A 12111-nucleotide genomic window follows, 5' to 3' on the forward strand; every position below is an offset into this window, starting at 1 on the left:
ATCTTCGGTTTGTGTAAATACTCCGGCGCAGCAAAAAGCTGGAGTCCGAGGACCGAGCCCCCGGAAAGGCTAAAAAAAGAGCTCGCAACGATGCTCGAGTGTTTTCTTTATAAACAGAAAACTTAATGATGTTGATTTAGTAGAACAGACAACCCCAGATCGCCTCTCACTCGCCTGGTATTTTCATAATATGTATGCCACAACATGATTGGGTGTTTGTGCGCCGCGCTCAACACTTTACACATTTTGCCCGACCAAAGTAAACGTCGGCTCCACGGTCCCCACTCCCCATCACGATGTTCTCCGTCAGTCAACATGATTTGCAAGATATACAAATTCATTCAGCGCCGACGAAGACCTGGCCCAAAGCCAAGACGGAGACCACGACTTCGTTCTGGCCCGCATGTCTGCTTCATTAACACGTCTTTAGAGCCCGGCTAGGCTTCTCGGGCCCCTTGCACCCGAATACCCTGTTCATCCGCTCCAGCCTGGAATGCTCGCGACTCCCTGAGAGGTTGTGACAAGCCATTTGGCCATTAGCGTGGGTGGGAAATTTAATTTGCAATTTGACATGAGATACATAATACTTTAAATTATTATACTTTTCCTCTTTTTGTTTTTATTTTAAAACCACCTTTATCCAGAATTTTGTTGAGACTGGTATTCAGAGTATATTTAACTTGTTATTTTTACGTTAAACACAATATATTTATGCGTATTAGGGTGGGATCAAACCCAATGTCTTTATAAGTGTTCCTGCGGTAACTGGAGTTCGACTCCCCCTCAGTTCGGCAGCCCCTTGTGAATTTTACAGATCTCAGGTGTATATGGTTGCCCCTCTCTTACCTGCGTCCTTACCCGCATCATTGTCCTCCAGAGAGCCTGTTTGCGTCCATGTGAGTATCTGTGTTCCTCTATGTTAGTGCCCGTGGTTTCCCTGTGTGGGTCGTGTGTGTCAACACACGAGAAACGAAAATTTAAGGCCGCGGCCGCAATTAGTCGAACCGCACTAAAATATGATTAGTGCACATTTCCCACCTCCTCCCATTAAATTCTTCCTCGGATGTGGAGTTTGGTTGCGGAGCTTGGGCTTCCTTCAAACATGTTAGGCATACCACCACCAGGTCAAGAACAACGGCAACAGAAAGCCCCGAACGCACAGCTTATACAAACTCCATCATCAAGGATGTGATCGGTGTGTTAGGGGCAACATTACTTCAAAAAAGTTAATTAGCAAAAAACATAAAATGAGAGGTGTCGATAAGGAATGGTTAGATGCACAGACGTTATTCCAAACTTGGGAACAGTTTAATACCGCCCTTTTACAGAATTTTCCAAGCGTGGTAAACACAGCTGATGTTCACAGGGAACTGATGCGACGTGAAAGACAACCCAACGAATCGTTTAGTGAATATTTCTACATTACGATGGCAATTTGAAGACGAGCTTATATAGATGAGCCATCCATCAATTCTTATATTATTAACGGATTGAACCAAAACGACTGCACGAAGGCTTTTTTAGCTATTAATCTTCAGACGTGTTCAGAACTATTCAGGTCTCTGGACAATATGAAAACAGTGCAAACATGTAGCAACATAGTGCCTCTTCTCAGTCTGTTTACACGGAAGGCTCAGATGTAGCCGACGGCGATGCTAAGCCCAAAGGATCAAAATGTTTAAATTGTAACCAAGTGGGTCACATAGCTGCTAGGTGTCCAGATCCGCAGAAGATTCGTCGATACTGGCAGGGATCACACACTTATTAGAGAGTCTGCTGTTCCAAGTGGATCAATTTTACAGAAATTGGTAAAACATTTACAAGAATTTGGTGGATCAATAGTGGAGACTAAGGAATGTATACTTACCTCGGTGAAAACAGAACGCAGCGAAATCTATAAACGCATTCACAATGTACCCGATGACATTCATTCAAACGACGTTGGGCAGAGGCTTACTCTGCAGTAAGGATTACGAACTGGTTGAAAAGGCTTGATTATGCAGGCAGAGGAATCGGAACTCAACTTCAATACAAGCGCTGACGTCAGTAGCTCCCAGCGCATTGAGGTGAGCTATATGTTGCATACAGATTGCCTTGCCGAAGACCTCCCCCATATTGGCAGTAATGGATATCCATTTGGCAACACCCATACTGGGTCGTCGATACCAGGCTGCGTTTTTTAAAAGGGATGCACTCCGATCTCAGTTAGCTTCTCAGGTGGCTTCGACTACAAGAGTTCGATTTTAAATGCAAACAACATCCTGGACAGCAAATGCCACATGTCGACGGAATGAGTAGAAATCCAGTACATCCACTGGAGGACGAAACAATAGCCGTAGCAGACAACGTCTTGAAGGTAGTTCCCAACGACGAAGACTGGATTTACACAATTCAGATGCAGGACCCAAAAATAAAAGATATCTTTGAGGTTTTTGCCAACAAGGACGCCAGTAAGTGTAGTCAAATTAAAACAGACTAGTCATCTGCAAGCAATCAGATGACGCTTAGCCAAGTGTAACCATGACGAAGCAGGAACCGAAAAGACTTTGGAAACATTTACGAAGTATTTTTGGTTTCCAAGGATGCGTGGATATATAAAGTCCTACAGTGCTTCTTGCCTGAGTGCCGGGTGAATAAAGTAAAAGGCGGAAATTCTGAGGGTGAACTTTACTTGCAGGAAGTAGTACCCATACCGTTCCCAACAATTAATATTGATCACACTGGGCCGTTCATAAAAAGTAAAGCCGGAAACTCTCACGTACTACAAAAATAACACCAGTTATCAAAGCCCTGAAACAATTTAATTTTAGATAGAGGCACATGGTTAACATCAAAGGAGCTCGACAATTTTATTAATGAAAGTGGAATGCAGCACATCAAAACGGCCGTTCTCACGCCTTTCGCCAGTACGGATGAACAAAACTTAACTCAATGCATTGAAAACTAGCACATCCAGCTATAAGGATTGGGATCAAAACCTTGGTTAGATTTAGTGGAGCATTAATACAAACATAAATTCCACCACAAAGCTTACTCCAAACGATTTGGTATCGGCTAGTGAAATCGGTTAGTTCAAGCTTTAGGTCAGGAAACTGAACCAGAAGTCAATGTTAAAGTAAATCGCCAGCAACCACAAAGCAGAGCAGCAAAAAAGAATTTCGGTGTAGGCGATCTGGTTATGATCGATTTTGTTCCAGTTGCGACAGAAGATACACATAGATTGGATCCAGCTTTTAAAGACCGAACAATAATTGGGGACGTTCCAGATCGTTCAGTTTCTCAGCGACGATACAACAAATTAGGATACATCGAACACATGAAGCCTTGGTGTGCTTTAATCCCATATCTGGATACCAATGATGAAAACTTTGACTACGCAACTCGTCAGGAAAGGCCGAGATGTCAAAAACAGGGCAGTACGTCAAAGGAGTAAGACTTGTGCCGCACGCTCACAAGCCATCAAGATTTCTATATACTTTGTGTTCTTTATATTATTCAAAAAATTCCTTGTCTATAAATACTTTATTACTATCCTGAACAAGCGCAGAGGTATTTTTGAAAAGTGTTCATCCGTATATTCTTTACGAAGTAATGCATAGTGTACCCATATGGTGAATTATGTAAAGGAATTGGAAGCCCCGACTTGAAACTTTGTCACAAAAGGTCGTCCGCAGCTATTCAATTTAGATTGAATTGTTTTCAGTGGAAGCAGGCGGCTAGGTCTGAAAACTTCTTGGAAAGCAAAGGCTCGTCCGCTATCCTTCGTCCTTTGCCGCGCGCCCTTCACCCAGGCACGTCAGTGGCATGGAAATAATTTCGCATCCCCCGGACGGGCCAAGGAATTCCAGCACTTGCATTTGCCGTCTAAAAGCCACTCTTTGTGCCAGGAAGTTTGCCTTGGCCACCTTTTGTTGACTGCCTCCGCCTGCGAGTGACATTAGTCGTGCAATAAGCAGACAGGCCCCAGTGACACATGTTTCCCAGCCGAGGTCCGTGACTGCTCCTGCTCCTGCTCCTTTGCAGCGCCTGCTCCTTTTCCCGCTGCCCCGCCTTGTTTGAGTTTCCCTCGCCTTCTGGCAGCTGGGAAACTGGCAAAGTTTTTCAGCTTGGCATGCCAGACACGTTGATAAAAGACGACAACGTTGCCAGCGACGACATAGACGAATTTATGCTAATCAGCTTGGATGCCGTGCCCTGGAGCCCCGAAGCCCTGAGCCCTGGATGTCTGTCCTTCTGGATTTGGCCCCGAGGGTTGTTCGGCCATTTGGTGGAAAACTGGGGCATGGCAAATTAATTTGATAGTGGGGCATGATGGGATTACACAGATAGCCCCGCTCACCTTCGGCCGAAGGGGTTGGCTTCGTTTGGCAATAAGTTCCGGATCCGGTGCAGCGGCTTATAATAAAGGGTACTAACATGTGGGTAACAATTACACGATTTGCAACGCTCACGAGAACTTTCCTTCAGAAAGTTGTCACCTGGCTTACATCGCAAAGTTGTATACGAATTCCTTTCACATTTTCTGAGCAGTTGGACAATGCAAACACAGAGTAGCATATACTCTGTTTGGAAATACTTTGTAGCAATCTTCACGTTCCGCCCTCGTGTTTCGGCTGTCCCATTTGATCGCTACCTTTGCCTGTTGACTGGCAAATTATAATGAGGTCTGTGGAGGGATTTGAGGTGGGGGAGCGGAAAGGAACGCTGCAGACAAATTTGCAGCCCTACTAGAATAGTTGCCTGGCAGCCATCAAATCCACTCAGTGCACACTTCACGCACCAATTAAGTTCAATTTTCAATAGAATAACAAAACGCGCTCAGAATTTTCAGACGTATCCCCGGATTCCATCTGGGGAATTTTCCTGCCCTTGGCGGGCATGGAAATTGACATCATTTGCTGTTAAAAATGTGTCGAGGGTGCTGCTCTCGCAATTACGTGAGTGGAGTGTGGCTGCGTGTGTGCCGTATCCGATTCGAGTTGGAACTGGAGGCGGAATCGGAATCGGAATCGGGATTATCCGGGAGTGAGGACTGCGTCTGTTTATGGCGAAGAGCCAGCGGGCGGCATTATAAGCACATTAAATTCTGAAGGCGCAGCCGGGGCATGTCTGAAATGCTGACGACTTTCGGGCGGAGGGTCGCAAGTGGTTTTTATGCGCATGTATTATTATTGAATATCATTAGGGGTACTCGTACGCACACACACCCTCCCCCCTCCACCCACGCTTATAGTATCTTTCACGAACGGGGTCGATTCCCAAACTGTCAGCCAGAAAGCAAGCTCAGAGTCGAATCAATCCGGGAGGGCGGAACTTAAAAGTCAGTGTCTGGACGCAAGGCGGTCGCGCTTGGACTGCGTTTAGTGGTTTAATTTTTATTTTTATGGTGCAATTTTATGGCAGCCCTTTTCACAAAGCACAAAGCGAATGCCCCATATGACAAGGCTGCACCGGGGAAAATTTAGCAGGCGTTAAGTGTCAACGTTAAGACAAAGACAAAAAACATGAAATACAATTGAAATAATCAACAAAAACATAAGTTTAAATGTACATTTTATTAATATTCTTAAGTTAAATATGAGAGCCTTGATGTGGATTTTGAATAGCTTCTGAACTATGATCAATCCCATCCGGAATAAAAAGAGCTTTTTGAACCTAAGCGTAACTCATAGAAGAATCACCTTATCTGTATGAATTACACCGACGCTCCGATTAGTTGGTTTTGGTCTTTTCCGAACTACCTCATGGAAGCCTTTAATGCCTTTCCTAAGCGTCGTACTCATGCTTGGTACCAAGCATACAATATGTTAACAAGTCACCGTGCTTTTTTCTCGGTGGACGTACAAGCGGGTATGGTAAGAAGTTGCCTTTAAGTGCGGCCCGGCACAATGTGTTTTTTATGGGCTTCTGGGGCTCCGTTTTATGTTTCATCTTTTAAGTGCCCCTCGTTTGTTGCGGGTCTTAAGCAGCCTCTCCTCATGCGCCGAGTACTGCTCTGGCTTTTGTCATTAATGTGAGTTTTCTCCGTCCCGCCCCATAATTGCTACATTTAGTGTGCTGTTTCTGTTTCTGTTTCTGCTGGCTTTGCTCGGGCTCATTAGTCGCAACTCAACTCAGCCGAACCGACCTGAAGTCTCAAGGATACGAGTGCGTCTGATCGGGGCTGAATGGATTTGTGGGGACTGTGCGGATTTCATATTCATAGGGCACATTCATCCGCCGGACTAATTAAACTTTTGCCGCCGTTTTCTGGGAACCAGCCAACTGTTTAAATATTCCCCAGGCAGGCGCACTACACTCCATGAATGGCTAATTAGCAGCCGGGAGACAAGACCAGCCTCCAGCCTCCAGCATGCAGCATCGGCGAATTGCCTAATCATGATTTTTGCATAATTTTTTAAAAGCTTCTCCGCCCGCCAACCGCAGTTGAAAGGCTTTCCATTTCAACCCTCGAAGGCCTCGCAATGAAAGTGGTCTGGCATCCGGCAATCCTTTGTCTGTCTCTCAAAGCCGTGTGGCATTATTATTATTAATAAGAATCCCTGTCTCGGGGCGGCTAAAGCCGATACTGATCCGTAACCGAATCAGACGGGCTGCAGAATTTACAAAATTAATTTATGACACGCCGCGGCACATTTTCCATTTTCCATGCGCACACAAAACGTGCTTCGATTTTTATCTGCGCCCAGCCCGTCCTTCCCCGTACCTATTATTTTTAATCCATTAAACAAATGCCACGTTACGGGGCCGTTGGTTCGTGTCCGTTATCAGCGGGAAAAGCGAGGCGGGCCAAAGGGTCTTTGATTTCCTCGCCCCAACAATGGGGCTTCCCTGGCAGGGTAGATACGCTCGGATCTGTCTATGCAACGCCTCCGCCTCGGCCATGCAATCGGAGAGTTCCCCGTTTTCCCAGTTTTCCGGGTCTGCGCTCTCTTCACGCTGGGTTATCATGTTCGGCGTGCTGGAAAGGTACAAACAGCCTAATGGCATTTGCGGCCAATCATTAATATCAATCGCGACAGATACTCGTATCGATCCGTTGCCCCCATGTGGGATTGTCCAGATGCACTCGGCTGTGACTTCGTCTAGGGTTTCTGCCTCATACTTGAGACGATAGGAATCCAGTTCTTTTCTTTCTGTCGATAGAGATGTGTACTTAGGCGGTTGTTGGTAGGGCTTCGCCTTCTGGGAGCGTAGTTTCTGCACTCGAAAGTGATTAGGGACGAGGATCTAATCGCTCAACGGAATAGTTTTGGGACTTCTACCGCCAGCTGACACTTGTCAAATTGTTAAGGAGTTTCGTTAAATTATTGGCAGATACTTCTGCATACTTCTTGCTACGGGTATTTTCGAATTTCCTTCACACTTTGAAAGTACTCCATGGAAGCTAAGCAACTAAGCTAAGCAAATAGTATACGATTTCTATACAAACAATTATTTCGGTCGGCACACCAAATTGACAAATTGTCAAATTCGAGAGGGTCAAGAAAGTCTTGAGAAAGCTTCTTTTGTGCTGGACTGCAAGAAATATAAGAGCCTTAAGAAGTGTAGCAGAGTGCAGGTCATTCTGCCTTCTTTGTTTTGAAAACACATTATCTTGAGGTCGCTGATTCGTATTACAAGACGCTCTAAGTATCTTCGAGCTTTCAAACACTGGAGAGCAGGGGCTTCGGAAAATTTAGCTGGCTCTTACTTCCCTGACTTCACCCCTAACTAGTTTCGGTTCCCACACACAAGAGCCTGGTTATCAAAGCGTTTTCCTCGGATTTAAAGCTCATAACGATTCACAGCTCAGTGCCCAAAGAGTTCTGAAAAAGCTGAAGCACAAAGCCACTCTGCGGCACTTCCTTCCCCTGCTCACCCCTTCGCCCTGGTCCCCCTGTATATGTGGCATATAGAGAGTACCTTCCCCGAAGCCGCCCGCTTTCCCCGGAGCAAAAAATCCAGGCGAACAAAGCAATTTTGTGGAATTACAAGAGCGTCTCTAATTGTTAAGTAAGCATAATGTGTGCAACATATGGCCGAGAGACTTGGCCGGACTTTGACAGCGACTCCCCGTCCCCTTCTTCGGTCCGGAGCGGAGATGGGATGTGCCTGGGAAATTATGGCAGCGACAGCCTGCAGGGCACCAAAACGAAAAAATAAATATCCAAACTGGAACAGGGGCGAAAATAAATTGGCAAAACGCTTGCAAAAAAGATCTCGGTGCTTGTGTGTATATTAAAAGATATGTCAGCCATAAAAGTGCTTACAAAAATATTTTATTGTGCATATGGCGAGTCAACAAACTGAGCACTACGAGTACGTCCCTGGGTCCCGCGGAAGGGCAAGTGCCGGGATGGAAGCTGTTCCACAATGGGGCGCATTGAGATGGAGTTTTTGCCTTCATCGTCAACTGGAGCTCATTAAAGCTAAATAAAACCATTGAACTGTGCAAACTGGCACAGAGTCCAGACAAGGGGATGGGTTCTATCACAAGATGCAAAGCAGAACAAACAAGTGGGGTTGGTATGTCATCATACCCATGTGAGACACTCAAAACTCATGCTGTTCGAATTTAGTTAAACTTGTTTCTTGTTATTGGAGCATAATTTTACAGATCACCAAAGAGTTATAAAACATAAAACAATAACTCAATTATGGTTCCGTCAAGGAATATACTTTATTTAGACTTTGAAATTTGTTAAAGATGCGGGTGTTAGCCTGTTTGTATTGTGTATTTATTTTTATGAAATTGGCTTGCCATTACGAAAACGACACATTTAAATTTGTCATTCGCTTACACACCGAGAAGGGCGAATGTAATGCACAGATATTCATATATTATAAATTATAGTCTATGGGAGTTCCTCGTACAGCTCACAGCTCTCGTATATGTAGTTATTTCTTGCCGGGAGCGGTAAGGGGTAATCGCAGGAGGGTGGAACCGAGGGCGCCCTATCCCTGGGTGGATGTATGTATTTGCTGGTCTCCGTGAGACGGTGATTCGCTTGTTCCAAGTATCGGTGATAGGCGATGACATATTCGCTGTCGTCGAGAGTCGAAATTGGACCCCTATTGGAAGATAAATGGTAACTTCTTTTACTTCAATCAAGCATCCTAAAATATGACCATTTTAGTGATTTGTTTATTATTTAAAAAATAATTAAAAATCCCAGTAATTTAATTATTTTGTTTGTCAAAATACACAAACTGTAAGGATTAGAATTTATTGTATTTCTGTCTCATTTAAATAGGGTTTCCACGAAATTCACGAATTTAAACATCTATATGGCAGCAGTAAACTTACCCCGCATAGTCATTCAGGTCCTTTTCGAATCTCCGGGGAATTAGCCCCATCGTGTTTGATTCCCGCCGCTTACTCTTCCTGAACAAGGCCGGGTTCATTCGTATCGCTCCGTAAGCAATGAGCATCCCGAGAAGGCTGCCCAACAAAAGGAGTCCTATACCCAATCCAATGACCAGGCCGCTGTGGTCATCGAACCAGGACGCCTTTGCGGAAACCACACATCTCATGGAATTGTGCGAACAGCAGTTAGATGGGGAGGTAAAGTTGTCGCCCAACAGTCCACAGAAGTAGGTGGGGGCTGTGCAGTCCGATTCGCAGACCTCCACCAGTATGCCATTCTTACAACCAGCCGCACTTTCCAGATCTACAAATCCAGCCGTTGAGTCCGCCAAGATACGAGAGCACACGAGTTCCTGGCACAGTGCCTCCTCGCAATTCGACCATGATGTCGTCATGGGAGATAACGTTGATGGATCAGTCGGAATATCTTGTGTGGGTGATGTTGTTATTATTGATTGTTGTGTGGATGGAACTATTGCTACAGTTGACTCCACTGTGGTTGGCGCTGGTGTTGAGTTTGTTGTTGCTGGCGCAAAGGGTGGACCCACGGCCCTTTCTGACTGGACAGGGTAACTCTCCTCGCCGTCAATAGTTGTGTCGGGGGTAGTCTCAAATATTTCCAACTCATAAGTATAGGCACTTTCTCTCTGACTCTCACTCAGGTCCAATGGTTGCACTAATTTAAGTCTTGGCGGTAAAAAGTCCCACTCGATTTGGCTTAAACCGCAGTCTTTCAAAATCAGGTGTTGCAAAGCAGGGAGATTCTCAAGGAAATCGGCTCTAATACTCTCTCCAAGATTCGTTCCGCTCATATCTAAACATTTCAAGTGGGTGAAAATGCTGTATCCCAAGAAATCACCGGGGGCATATCTTGTTTTCGTGTAGAATGCCTGGTGTATTCTAGCATTGATTACCGTCTCAGCCACAGATGAAAGGAATCCAAAAGGCTTAAAACTGTTATTCCCATTGATAAGGGTGAAGTTCTGGAGCCTTTGAAGACCTTGTAGGGCTGATTCTGTTAGGTTTTCCAGTTGCAAATTAATGAGTTGCAGGCTCATGAGGTAACGGGTGCTGTTTTGATCAAAAGTTCCATTACTGATATGAACTATCGTGCAATTTACTATTGTAAGGTTTTGAAATTCCCAGCTGCTGGAAAAAAAGCTCCTTTGCAGAGTGTTGTTGTGAAATCCGTGACTGGATATAAGGAGGGATTTGTCACGTACGTCGAGGTACTTGTTGTTCATTGAAAGTGACTCAAGTTCACTGCCCAAATCGGAGGTTACTTCCTCACTGTTGTCGGAGAAGTCCACGTTGGCCAGGATCAGAAGAAGCGCAAAGGAGAACACGGCTGGCAGGATGATATACTTGAGCCATCGCATCCGGCGAGGCTGGTACAGCCGTTCCGGTTTCTTCGTCCTTTCCTCGTTGACCAAATCAAAGGACTTGGACTTGAACATACTGTGCAAGTATGTTACCAGATGTGTGGAGTCCTCGCACCTGTCGGACCCAAATCGAACTGACTGCTATCGCCATTTGCATAATTTCATTAGGCGAATTAGTTTCGCCTATTATCTGATAGGGGCAGAGATAAGATTGCCGCCTATGGGACCATCGATGCGATCCGGATTCGGATAAGCACCATGTTGACCATTTTCCCATATGATAGTTTCAGAGAGTGATTCTGAGTGCTAGGGCTTAGCAAATTAAACAAAATCAATATGATGAAAATCATTAGATTCACAGTAAATCATTGTTATTTAAAGTAAGGAGAGTCTGTTATATCCATTAGCTCCAAATCATAAGACTCACGATAACAAAATATAAATCGTAAAGTAAGGATAGTCTGTTTGCTTTCGGATAACCTTACTATTTGAAAAACGTTTTTTGAGTCATTCGGCTCGCTCTCTATTTTCTGAATAATTTTTTATAGATTCCCGGGCTGTTAAACTTTCTATCCCAACTTTCCTTGCTTTCATAAATCTTGCCCCAATCCAAATGTATTTCCAATTTTCAAAGTTAAGCCCATTAAGGCTTCATCTTGGCGGCAAATTCGCCGGCATGTGTACGAATGTCTCAGAGGGCTTCGGAGTGGAAGGAACCCTTGCCCCTGCAACATTTTGTATTCAGCATTTAACTTGTCGTTAGGGCAAATTTATAAGCACCAGAAACGCTAACGTCAAACGGCTGCCGACTGGCGGTTGTCGACTTTCCCCCTCCGACCGCCCGAAAACTGCCGTTTTCCACCTTTTTCCCGGCGCCGTCGCAGGGCCCATTCCTCTGGCAGGCCATTTCTGGGTTCCCCTGTTCCGGCATCGACATCAACTCGAAATCGACGGAGGACCGCCTGGCCACGCTTTATTATCTCCCCTCGGACGGCTTTTGTTTGGCGGCGACGCCGACTGCATTTCATTGAGCGTAATTCCGTTGCTAATGATTTTTGGCACACGTAGCGCTACTTTCGAAATTAATGCGCTATAAAACAGCAACATAAAGACCCGGCAAGACACTGAGAAATGGGCGCAGGGCGGATAGGAAATTGGCCTGCCAGCCGACGCAGAATTAAATGAAACTCTTGTTTCAATTGCTTTTTCGCAGCTACGGTACACGGGAAAAAAAGAGATACGTTTATTTGGCCTCACAACTTAAGATATATTTTAGAATTGAAGCCAAGGACAAAATAATTTTGAGTCTCCATCGTAAAAACAGACTGGCTTTGTGGCATGTTAATCAATTCATTCTTATATTTATGTGTACGTATACGT

General features: G+C 44.9%; 1 protein-coding gene across 1 annotated transcript; it reads right to left on the reverse strand.

The window, feature by feature from the left end:
* Positions 1 to 8693: 8693 nt before the first annotated feature.
* LOC108032873 (uncharacterized) lies at positions 8694 to 11119 on the reverse strand. Its single transcript, XM_044092068.2, has 2 exons — positions 9290 to 11119; positions 8694 to 9054 (listed from the first exon to the last, which is right to left on the reverse strand). The coding sequence occupies exons 1-2, from the start codon at positions 10804 to 10806 to the stop codon at positions 8838 to 8840; spliced, it is 1734 nt and encodes a 577-aa protein (XP_043948003.1). The 5' UTR covers positions 10807 to 11119; the 3' UTR covers positions 8694 to 8837.
* Positions 11120 to 12111: the final 992 nt, after the last annotated feature.

Source organism: Drosophila biarmipes, chromosome 3R (assembly GCF_025231255.1).
Source record: "Drosophila biarmipes strain raj3 chromosome 3R, RU_DBia_V1.1, whole genome shotgun sequence".
Taxonomy (NCBI): Eukaryota; Metazoa; Arthropoda; class Insecta; order Diptera; family Drosophilidae; genus Drosophila; species Drosophila biarmipes.

What these genes read in the sequence shown, in the direction of transcription:
- LOC108032873 (XM_044092068.2), bottom strand. Translation starts at nt 10,806, where the DNA reads ATGTTCAAGTCCAAGTCCTTTGATTTGGTCAACGAGGAAAGGACGAAG. An exon ending in GACCTGAATGACTATGCGGG is followed by an intron (nt 9,055 to 9,289) that starts GTAAGTTTACTG and finishes ATCTTCCAATAG; the next exon opens with GGGTCCAATTTCGACTCTCG.